Here is a 12,613-nt window from a genome sequence, read left to right on the forward strand (position 1 = left end):
GCCATTAAGTACACATATGTCCCCTCCCTCTCACTCCCTACCCCAGCCTACTCTTATTTCATCTCTACTCTAATCTTTATTTCCTTCCTTGTATGAACTTGAGATTCATTTCTGTTTTGTATCTTTAAGGAATAAAGTTAGGTCATTTGAGATCTTGTTTCTTTACATAGGCACTTATCATTATGAGCTTCCCTCTTAGAACTGCTTCTGGTGTCCTGTAAGTTATTGTATGTTTTATTTCCATTTTCACTTGTCTTAGTTTTTGATTGCTCTTTTGTTTTCCATACCATTGTAGTCAGAAGAAAAAAATGCTTGATATGATTTCAGTCTTTTTTGTTGATTTGTTTTGTGCCCTAACATCATATATCCTAGAAAATGTTTCATGTTAGTTTGAGAATAATGTGTATCCTGTTGCTTTTGGATGGAATGTTCTGTATATGTTAAGTCCATCTGGTCTGACATGTAGTTTCAGTCCAATGTTTCCTTTCTGGTTTTGTCTAGATGTTCTGTTTATGAAAGTGGATTATTAAAGTCCCCTAATATTATTATGATGTCTACTTCTCCCTTTACGGCTGTTAATATTTGCTTTATGTTTAGGTGCTCCTATGTTGAGTATCGGAGAAGGCGATGGCACCCCACTCCAGTACTCTTGCCTAGAAAATCCCATGGATGGAGGAGCCTGGTGGGCTGCAGTCCATGGGGTCGCGAAGAGTCAGACATGACTGAGCGACTTCACTTTCCCTTTCCACTTTCATGCACTGGAGAAGGAAATGGCAACCCACTCCAGTGTTCTTGCCTGGAGAATCCCAGGGACGGGGCAGCCTGGTGGGCTGCCATCTATGGGGTCGCACAGAGTCAGACACGACTGAAGCGACTTAGCAGCAGCAGCAGCATGTTGAGTATAATTCACAAATGTTATATCCTCTCATTGGATTGACTTATCATTTTATAATTATCTTTTGTCTCTTATTAGTCTTTGTCTAAGTCAGTTTTGCTTGATGAAAGTTTAGTTACCTCAGGTTTTTGACTTTCATTTGTGCAGAATATCATTTTACATCTCTTTGTTTTCAGTGTGTGTCCTTACAACCTGTGAGTCTGTTGCAGACGCATATAGATAGGTCTTGTTTTTAAATCTATCCAGTCATGCTGTGTATTTTGGAGAATTTAGTCCATAAACATTTTAGGTGATTATTGATAGGTATGTACTTATTGCCATTTTGTTGATTGTTCCCTGGCTGTTTTGTAATTCCTCATTCTCTTGATCTCTTCATCTGTGGTATAATGATCTTCTGTAGTGATATGTCTAGATTCCTTTATCTTTTGTGTATCTATTATAGGTTTTTGCTTGTTTCCATGAGGTTTAAATTTATGTCTCTTTTTAAGATAAAATAACTTAAGTTTGAATGTACTCTTAACTCCTGTCTTTTTAATATCTAGAGAATTTTAAGCAATGTTCCCCTTTCCTTTTTTGGTGTTAATAATTTGTTTTACTTCTCATTTTGTTTGGTGTTTTTATCCTTTTTATTAGTTCCTTCCCTGCTCCCCTACCCCGCCTCCCACCCAGAGGTCTTTTGGTGTTGCTTTTTTCATAGTACAGAACTGTTGTTTCATGGATTTCTCCTTTTATCTTTTTTCTTACAAATTTTGTGACTTTTAGTATATTCAGTTATGCAACCATCACAACTTGATAAAACATTTTTATTACCCCCAAAGAAACCCCTATACATTAGCAGTTATTTCCCAGTTCTGTTGCCCCACTCAATCCCCATCCTAGGCACGGGCAATTGCTAACCCCTTTTCTGCCTCTATGGTTTGCCTACTGTGGCCATTTCACATAAATGGAATCATAATATGTGGCCTTTTACAACAGGCTTCTTTCTCTTAGCAGGTGTTCAAAGTTCATCCATGTTGTAGCACGTTTCATTATTCTTAATTTTTAAATGATTTTTCATTATATGTATATACACTTATTTATCCACCCATCAGTAAACATTTAGGCTGTTTCCACTTATGGCTAGTATGAATAACGCCACTATAAATATTGAAAGAAAAGTTTTTGTGGTATATATGTTGTTTCTCTTGGGTGTATACCTAGGAGTGGAAACACTGGGTCATACACTAGCCCTTGATTTAACTTTCTGAAGAACCGCACTACTGTTTTTCTAAAGTGATTTCACCATTTTATATCCCCACCAACAACTGCAGAATTCCATTTTCCTCACGTCTTTGCCAACAGCTGTTATTGTCTAGCTTTCTTATTTAAACATCCTCGGGTAGGTAAGATGGTATCTCGTGCCTTTTGTTTGAATTTCCCCAATGACTGATTTTGTTAAGCATGTTTTCATGTGTTTACTAGACATTTTTTTTAATCATCTTTGGTAGTATCTCTTCCAATCATATGGCCATTAAAATTTTGTTGTTAAGATTTCTTTATATAATCTGGATACAAATTCCTTATGAGGTAATGAGTCTCCAATATTTTCTCTCATTCTGTGGGTTGTCATCTCATCTTTTTGATGGTGTCCTTTGAAACACAATGCTTTTAATTTTGATGAAGTTCAATTTATCTTGGCTGCTACTGTTGTTTTTGGTATTCTAAGAAACACTGCCTAACCTATTGTGATGAGGAAAATTTCTTCTTTTATAGCTTTAGCTTACAAGTAGATCTCTGATCTTTTAAATTTTTACATAGAACGTGAAGTAGAAGTCTGAATTCATTCCTTTGCACATGAACGATTGTTTTTGCATTGTTATTTACTTTGTTTTTGAGATGAAAGCTTACCTTTTTATTTTCCCAACTTTCTATAAAGTTACATATTTGCATTTAAGCTCTGCTTTATTTCTATCCCACAATTTTGCTATCTGCTATTTTCATTATCATTCAGCAAAAAATATGTTCTAATTCCCACTGCAATTCCACTTTGACCCTTGGGTTATTCAGAAGTGTGCTGCTTAATCTCCAGAGTTTTGGGGATTTTTCTAGGTTTGTTTTATGGTGCAGCCTATGGTCTAGGGTTAAGTATCCCACATGGACGTGAAAAGAAAATGTTATCTGCAGTTGTCTAATGTCATGTTAGACAGTTGTCAGATCAAGCTAAGGTCCCAGTCATGGGAGTTAAGGCACCTACACTCTCCTAGCTGGGCCTCCAGGCTAAGAGGCAGACAAGCCATTCCCGTTGAATTTTGTTCAAACCCCTGAGCCATAGGCTTATAAAATGATTATGTCATGAAGTTTTAGAATGGTTTGTTATGAAACAATTGTAAGAATAACAGATTATATTGTAGACTCAGTGTTTATGAATAGAATCTATGGTTTTTCATAATCCTTATGGAATTTAGGAGCAGAGTTAGAGAACTAATTCTAGCATAATATTTTATATCCATTTGGAAATAAGCAAGATTAACCCCAAATACTGACATTTTACAGCTGTAATTGTAGTAGCTCGTATCCCTCTCCTAATACAGTGCTACCAAGAGTTGTTATATGTAAAATTGGGGGTTTTCCTAGGCCAAGATCTACTTATCATTGTCGATGTGTACAAAAATATAAATAAAACGCCCAAGAGATTTATAGAGGAAATACATATTATTGAAGTAAAAGTTCAGTTCTGAAATTCATTATGAGGCTATCTTGTCTGCCTTAAGTGAAGTATTTTCTGGGTATTCACATTTCAAATTATTGGGCAACAAAACTATTGAAATACAGTAATTGCTTTCGAAAGTACACAGGAAGGGGCTTTGTCCACGGACGAAGACAGCTGTCCCCCAGGTTTTGGTGCTTCTGACCATCTGAGTTGGTAAGTGCAAGGACCTGTTGAGGTGCTGTGTGAGTCCAACAGGCATTTGTTCTGTGCTCGCAGGGCTACTGGGCAGACTCACTTAAGAGTATGTTATTTTGAGCTATGAATGTAAACAAATCAAGGATAAAGTTAAAGAAAAAAAGTGTTTATTTAGGCCATCGACTAGGATCATAATAAATAATGCAATATACTAACGTAATAACAGATGTTCTCATGCATTTATCACATTTATAAATATACAAGAAAGCTGGCTTACAGGGCTGTTGGGACAAATTTGGAAATGTGTAGTTGGCAATACAGTGAACGTTAACAGTGTTAAGACTATCAAACAGATTCTCTTTCCTATCATTTTTTAAAATACATCCTCTATATATCTGTGAATAAATGGTAATGTTCCCTTATAGTTTCTACTTTTTATACACATGCCAGAGCTAAGCCAATTGTCAAAGATTGAGGTTGATAATTTGTTATTTATCAATATTTCTAATGGAAACCAGATTTTAGAAATAATAAAGGTAAAAATTCTTTTGCATTTCAATGTGGAGGCTGATGTATTGCATGCCAGAATCACTTAAACAATAAACGGTGCCTGAATGAAATAAAATCCCAAAGTAGAAGTCTATAAATAGTAACCTTGATACTTAATATAAAAATGCTATTGTAATATGATGTCTGTAATTTGGCAAATGACCACATTATCTGACTGCAACAGTGATGAACTTTGATTAAAGCTTAGTTTTGCTAGTAAATTTCACATAAAGAATTTAAATAGGGTAACCTTTAACATAAAGCTTTAAAACAAATAATTTAAGCATATCTTGAACACTGAAAATGTGTCTTTAAATAATTTAAGCATATCTTGAACACTGAAAATGTGTCTTTAATTGTTATTTACAGTTTATCAGTGATACCAGTGTATAGCTTCATTGGGCCACTTGCCAGTCTTGCGTCCTTTTGTCAACATCTGCTATTACAATCTTCTTTATAAATATTTAGGCAAATCAGTTTAGTGAAGGAGAGCGATCTGTGGTCCAGAGTAATTCAATGTATGGCCATTTGGTTTGGAGACAGCGTTTAATGGGCGTGTCATCTGTCTGTAGCAGGGGGTCTTCAAACCCCATAACAACTGCGGTTCCTTCCACATACATTACCTATTGAACAGAAGCAAGCCACTGAGGTCAATCAATCTCAGCAGTCTCATGAGGGACTTCTTCATAGACGAGCAAACAGGGTACTGTGTTTATGATTCGGGATTTTAAAAAAATCACAAAGAACGTACTGCTTCTGATAAAAGAAAATTCATTCTTCAAATGCTGCCTTATTTCAGATAAAAAGTTGTAATAAAAATACAGCTATATATTCTGAGAAGGACTTAAAGTGCTGAATTTTGGATCTCTGTCAATGAAATTTTCTGTTATTGTATTAAATACTTCTGACATGCTCTTCATTTTGGTTTGGCACCAAAAATCATGGGGAAAAAAAGACTTCAGTCAGAAACAGAAATAGCAGGAAAAGGTTGATGGATAAAAAACTAGGTAATTGATATGCAGAGGCAGGTGGACATCAAAAAAAGGTTTCATTCTAATTTAAAAAACTTTTAGACATTATCTATGAAGTAACATACTGACAATGAGTTAGCATTTATAAGCACTCACTGTATATATGAAAGCACTGTCATTAATTTCTCAATATCAGGATATTCTAATTGCATAATTTGAAAGACAACAGAATAAGCCTGCTGTGTTGAAAAAGTATGTATAATGATTTTCACACTCAGTGGCTGATACATATGATTGTAATTATAGCTTTTATCTTGGAAGAACATAAGCCTTAAGTTGGAGTCTCCTTAAAAAACATTAACTACAGGAGTGGAGTATTTTCTATTACTAGGTCAGGTACTTTGGTTTCTTAATTAGGTTCTAGTTTTGATGGAGTAAGTTTACTATTAAAACCCTAAGTAATCATGCTTTGTAGCTCTCTAGAGCAAAACTTCTTTTTCTAAAAAATTGTCCACCAAGCATATAACAGGTTATCATAATGAACAAGAAAGACAAGACCTCCCTTCCATGAAAAACCTTCCTTGCTCAGGGCTGAGTACCATGATCTCCGCTGTGGCCTCACCAGCCTGGGCTGCCCTGGTGGGTCAGGCTCCCTTCCACTTGGCCAGCCTTTTCCTGCTACCTGTTTCCTCAGGTATTTTTAATAGTATCTTCTAAGCAGTCTACCACATTTCTAGCTCGTAAGTCACTTTATGTTATACCTTTGCAGCTTAGGAGTATAATACATGCTTTGCATTCTAATTCTTATGTACTGTTGTCAGGTTAATAGTTCATCTTTGATTTCTGATCTTTTTGTCAGTCATGTCAGACACTTGTCATGAGCATGACTTAAAAACTTACTATACACATACAGCGTGGGCAAGCAGACCAAGGACAAGACTGGGTTTCAGGAACTCAGTTCCAGTCCCTGCTCTGACAGTGACTGGCCGTGTGACCCTGGGTGAGTCACTTAATCTCCCTGTCCCAGAGGCTTCATCTGTAAAATACAGATAATATTTGACTGATCTACCTTGCAGGGATTGTGTAGGCAAGTAACTACAAAGTACCTTCTAGTACAAGCTACACAGAACTTACAACTAGATGAAGCGCTCATTTACACATAAGGACCGAACATAGAAATTGTCAATAAGAAAACTTGTATTTTTCAAAATAGGTATCAATCAATTACCCTCCTATGAAAAGATCTTGGCCCTAATTTAGTAAAAGTTCTAATTTATATTTTGTTATGAAAACAAAAGTAAATTTTAGGGGCAGGTTTAGATTTGCCCTAATGCACATGATGATCTGTTTTCTGTAGCCATCCTCAGTAATATCAAATACACATGAAGTCAGCATGGGTACTTCAAATTAAAAAGGCATGTTAGGCCTTAGTCCTAATATGAGCTATATCTACTGTGACTCTTAACTGGAATAAATGCAAACAGAGTAGATATATCTTATGTGTCGCCAAGCTCATTAATCAAAGAGGGTGAATTGGCAAGACCAAACTTCTGCTGTAGAGTGGGTGAGTACATCTGGAAGTGAAGCACCCGTGGGCCCTTGTCCGAGATTCAAGAAGGCAAAATCAGAGCACAGCGGGTGAACCGCAGGCTCGGAGGGAGACACCTAGCCTTTGCTCCAGCTCTGCTGTCTCCTGGCTGCTTCCTTCTCTGTGCCTCAGTTTTCTCGACTGTAAACGGAGAATATGCAAGAATACTTTGTTTTCTCCACCCCACCCCATGAACTAAGTGTTGATGACAATTCTAGGTACATCCTCAACAAATGCTCGCTGTTATGGTTATTAATTTAAATCCTTTAAAATAGATTTTTTTTTTTAAATAAAAAGTCTCCCTCTTGCCCCTTCTTTCTTCATTTAAGTGGATCAGTAACTTCAGTGGACTAAACTTGATTTTGTAATATTTGCACACCAAGGGTAACAACATGTATGTAGATGAGTTACCTTGTTACAGTGAAACCACTACTCCAAAATTCCGATGATGATCTCACTGAGTCCAGGTCTAAGATAAGCTGTGACAGTAAGAGACTCCTAGAATAACCTCCTTGCTTAGGCATCAGTTTTATGGGACTCAGACATTGTAATACATACTCCTGTATTTTATCAACTCAGGTGAAGACAAATTACACTGAGCTATCATACCTTTTCATTGTAATTTGACTGCTTCAATCCATTGTAGTGGTAGACAGTAAAAGACTCTGGACCACTGGAACCCTATATTATAAATAACCAACAGTTAAAACTGTAAATCTTTATATCAGGCAATTTCTAACTAGCAATTCAAAGTAAAATGGAAGCTTCTTAATTCTACAGCCTTTGATTAAGGAATCAGTTGACAAAGCAAGAAACTTAGATTTATGCACTTAAGTACTATAAAATCTAAAAGCTGAAATAGTGGCATCTGGGGAAGAGACTGGAAATTGGCGGGGTGGTGATTTTTATGATAAGCTCTTCTACAGTAGTTTATGGTTTTAAATATGTGCATGTATGGGGGTGGAGATGAGACTTGGCCCAGTCCCAGAAGCTCCTGGAACCCACCTTCCAGGCACTACCTACCTCTTCCATCCTTCAGGTATTCTGAGCTACTCCTTCCTGCTCATGTTTAGTTCATGCTGGGATTTGTAACCAAGAATCCTAAAAACGTAGGACCTAAGCTGCTTTTCCAGTCTTGTCCCCAACCACTCTCCTTGCTCAGTTCTCTGAGACAAGCATATCCCTCATCTTCCCATGAAAAGGCCTTTTGTTGTCAGCTCTGTGCACATTTGTGATATTTTTTTTTCCAACTTCTCTTGTTTTACAAGATCTAGTTCAAATCTTACTTTAAGTTTTCCTTAAATATACTAATTGGACTTCCAGTTGTCTCAATAATTTGTGCATCATATTTTAAAAGTTCATGTTTTTAACTGTTTTTAACGTTTCATGTCTAGAATCCAAGCTCTCTTTTGTATCCCACTTGAAAGTTTTATAAGACATATCAACCATCTTAATGTATACACGAGTCAGTGCAATTACTTAGATAAATGATTTGACTGGATTTTCAGAGTTAACTTACAAAATAAATATTTTACTGCAGTTCTAGTAACAAGTGGTATAAAATAGCAACAAAAGGTAATGTAACGGTGCTAAAATGCTTTGTCTCTGGGCTTAGACAACCTACACTGGAGCCTGAATCGGCCTCGTGCTAGCAGTATAACTGTAAGCCATTTTTTTAAGTTCTCTAATCTTCAATTTCCTCACTGGCAAAATTGGGGAAAAATAATACACAATTTAGAAGGTACACAGTATCTCATGCATAGTACATGCTTATTAAATGGTAGCTGCTTCTGCTATTCTTACTGTAAACCATGCTGGTATCTGATGAAATCACAACACACCTTGCTAAATAATTTGAGGGAGTGGTAAAACCCTGCACTCCAACAGGAGGAAAAGTAAGTGTAGGCTGTAGAATTAGCCAGTGACACAGACATGACCCAACATGAAACAGTACAGTTGCACTCAAAGGGTCTTCTTTAATGCAACTAAAATTCTCCTGGGACACAGGAGCACTGGTAGGAGTTTGCACTACACACAGGCTCCTTAACCTTCTTTGCTAGCATTGAGAAAGTTCTAAAGATACATACCAATCTATTGACAATAGGGACCTGAGAGAAGTTACCCAGGGGCAGGAGGGAATTAAGAGACTCTTTCTTTAGAAAACAGTATCAAAGTGTCTATATTGGTGTATATACTCTTTCACCACCTCTGTCCTTTAATCAAAATTTTACATTACTGTATTGGAACACACATGCCCTTCTATCCTCTTGGTCTGGGCAAGTATTTACATAATAATAGTGCTTTCTTAGTCTAATATCTGCATGTTAGAACATGTTTAGTAGGGAAAAATGCTGAAACAATCATAATATGATCATCCCAATAGAACAAAACAATGTTACCTGATCAGGAAAAAATTCTTGAAGGAATGGACCCAATAATATGATTCCTAATCCTTCTGGATCTAATTTATTCTTCATGAGATTTATACTATGGAGAGAGAAAAAAGAAAAACAGTGGATACCACAGGAAAAAAAAAAAAGCTTATTTTTCTTCTTTCATGATTAAATTACTGGTACTGCAACACATTTAACTGCCAAAAATCCCGAGAGCTGTTCTTTTTTAGACCCTTAATGACAAATACACAGGAATGACATCTAATTTGCCAAAACTTGGTTATTTTTAAACCAGAGTAATCTGTTACTATTTAGAATTTAAATTATGATGATGACTTTGGAATATTGTTCCTTATTAGGTAACGTATAAAAAACCCAGGCTTGTAAAAGCAGGCCTAGAGCCTCCCAAAAGCACATTCCCTTTGCTTCATAGGTATGCCTGAATTTAGCTACCAAATGAGGCATTTAGGCTTAAAAATAAACATTTTTTTCTTTTACGTTAAAGAGAAAAAGGAACAGTGTCAAAGGCAACGGTACATCAGATAATCAAAAACATCTCCTGAAAAGCTTACTTTCAAGAACCAAATAAGGTGGAGGTTTAAAATTCTTAGACAGTGTAAACTGAAGGTTAAAATAGTTAAGACAATTCTCAAAGAGCTAATAAAGTACACTGAATTTCAAGAAGTGGCATGACTGTCTGGAGTAGCGCTTGGCAGAGCCCTTAGCATTTGGTGTCACTGAGGTTGCTGAAAGGTACTATGTGTAGAAAGAAGGCAGAGAAGAATGGACTGCAGTTTAAAGAGTTTTAAAAATGAAAATGGTCTTTTCAGAACATTTTTATTCTCCATATTACCTCTCAGGTATAAAGGTAACTTTTATACAGTTAAGCCTTGCATAACATGGCTTTGAATCGCCAGGGTCCACTTATACACACACACACACGTATTTTTCAATCAATATATACATATATCATAAATATATTTCTCTTATGATTTTCCTAATAACCTTTCCTTTAGCTTACTTTAAGAATACAGTAATACATATATGTCACGTTATGACATGAAACAAATGAAGACACAGTCATATTTACTATATTTATTAATCCTTGATACAGTCCAGTTAGCTTATGGCCAAACATTATAAATGTGACTAGACCAAAGGACCAAGTGAGTAACTGTCCAATCTTTCAGCTATTTCTAGAAAAAACAATTTGACTCAGCTGTACTAACTTTAATAACGACCTTTTTCTTCCTTCCCATCTTAAGACTTCTTAGTAACCAAAATTATCCGAGTTCAAGTCTCTCTTGAGTATTAGAGCAATGTAAACAAAAAGGTCTCCACTTGGTAATCAGTTGAGAATAAATACGGTAGTTACTATTATACCATTTACTGGACTGGTTCAACTGTCTCTGTATTTCTCCTCTTTAAGTTGGAATCGCCAATTATGTCTACTAAGAAAGGGTAACATCCCAGCTCTAGGTGGTGAGATTGAGACGTTATGTCACATGTGATTAGTTTGCAAATGTTTATACATATTTCATACTTTCAAAGAAAATAAGCCAAACTAACTGAAAACAGAATAGTATCAAGTTCTAAAAACTGTATATACCAATTTGTTTTGGGTTGCTTTTGCTGAATCCTTTCCTTAAATGTTTGTTAGCTAAAGCTTGTTCACTGTCAGATACACTTTCAGAAAAAGGGAAAAAAAGAAATGTAGATCAAAGGTGATTTTTAATAACCTATATTTGATCATTATATTATGTATTTGATTAAAATACAATACAAGATGTGTCCACCTAACTAGAGAGATATCTTCCCATGGATAATAAAGATCCCAAATTTATGGAAGTTATAGATGGAATGATGTACATTTTTAATGAAGACAATGGCCACATGGGGCAGTTAAGAGTCCTCCCACCCTCCCCCCTCACTAAATAAATAACACTTTGTATGTATCTTACTATTCAGGATCGGAAACAAGGTCCAATGCTTTCATCACATCTTCTAGAAGTGAGTCAGGTATGAATCCATTATCTGAGAAAAAATATTACAGAAACAATTTAGATAGTTTACTTCAAGAAATGCTATTATTGCTGATCACAGACACCATGAAAAGTCAGTAAGAGGGATACAAAGAGTTAAGGAATAGCATATTCAGTTTATTTTGGGCACAATGTCTATCAGGTTCTTTTTTTTCTGTTAGTGTTCTTGAGCACATAGGCAAAGATTTATTTTCAAGGTTAGTTTTTAATACAAAAATAACCACATGACTTCTACCTGAGAACACCAAGGAAACCTTAAAGCCAAATTATTTCTTAAACAGGCTTACAAATTTAAATGGTGTAAGTTTTTTCTACTTAAGTTTATAACAACTATTTATTAGGTATATTTTTCAATATTTATTGAAATGTAAACCTTTAAATTCCCTTTAACAAATCCAATTTAAATAATCCTTTACCAATAAATTCCTCTTGTCACAATGTTACATAACTTTTTGAAAGGATTTTCATGATCGATTGCTATTTAGATCTCTAATAATATAAGATCAAGAAAAGATATCTCTTGACTTAAATCAACAGACCTGACTTAAATAAAAGCCAAAGATTTAATAGGGAAAAAAAAAAAAAGTTGGGACACAGAGTAGACTCAAATGTAGATGAAGACTAGTCAATAGAAAATACTCCTTTTCTGGGGCTCAATGAGGATGGGAAATGGCCCAAACTCAGATGACGCAATAGAGCATGACACACACAAAAAAGCTTGTAGGGCTGTCTGAAATCACAGTGCTTTTAAACAAGCAAGTTGTTGATTCTCTTAAATGTACAACACTCGAGTTCCTCTACCCATTTACTCATTTCTGAAGACTGTCTTGGCTTCTGATCAGCTTCCAAAAGGATACCCTTTTTCAGGGATTAGGATAATAAAAATAAAAATCTTGTCTTGGAAAATGAGGTGTCCACAAGCCCTGCTTCTGTCATCAAACCACAAAATAAAGCATAGCTGCTCTTTCTGGATGTACGGTGTACTCTGTCTCTACCAGAAAGGAAATAAAGAAGTTATGATTTTTTTAAAGTCTTTTCTTATTTTTTTAAAGTCTTTTCTTAAACCTCCTAAGCACATGCTTATTCATATGAAGACTGGCCTTGACTAAAAGGCTGAGAATCATTTAGGATAATTAAAAATTTTCCTAAACATAGTTTTATAAAGTGGGGGTTTAGAATAATTCCAGTTTGTCAAGCTACCAATAATTTACAATATAAAGAATAAAGAACTTGTTTGAAGGCACCTGTGAAAATATTCCATCTTTGTAAGCCTAACTTGAGTTCGAAAGGT

The 12,613-nt window shown here is 35.5% G+C and overlaps 1 protein-coding gene across 3 annotated transcripts in view; it reads right to left on the reverse strand.

Moving 5' to 3' along the window:
* Nucleotides 1–3,924: 3,924 nt before the first annotated feature.
* Nucleotides 3,925–12,613, reverse strand: part of MINDY3 (MINDY lysine 48 deubiquitinase 3) — an 83,713-nt gene continuing 75,024 nt past the window's right edge. For all 3 annotated transcript variants that reach the window (XM_055543894.1, XM_055543892.1, XM_055543893.1), the window contains 4 exons: nucleotides 11,242–11,314; nucleotides 9,287–9,374; nucleotides 7,497–7,568; nucleotides 3,925–4,951 (listed from right to left, as the gene is read on the reverse strand). In XM_055543894.1, coding sequence (XP_055399869.1) covers nucleotides 4,802–4,951; nucleotides 7,497–7,568; nucleotides 9,287–9,374; nucleotides 11,242–11,314 — 383 coding nt within the window. In that variant the 3' untranslated portion in view covers nucleotides 3,925–4,801. The remainder of the gene's footprint in view (nucleotides 4,952–7,496; nucleotides 7,569–9,286; nucleotides 9,375–11,241; nucleotides 11,315–12,613) is intronic.

Source organism: Bubalus kerabau, chromosome 13, assembly GCF_029407905.1.
Source record: "Bubalus kerabau isolate K-KA32 ecotype Philippines breed swamp buffalo chromosome 13, PCC_UOA_SB_1v2, whole genome shotgun sequence".
Classification (NCBI taxonomy): domain Eukaryota; kingdom Metazoa; phylum Chordata; class Mammalia; order Artiodactyla; family Bovidae; genus Bubalus; species Bubalus kerabau.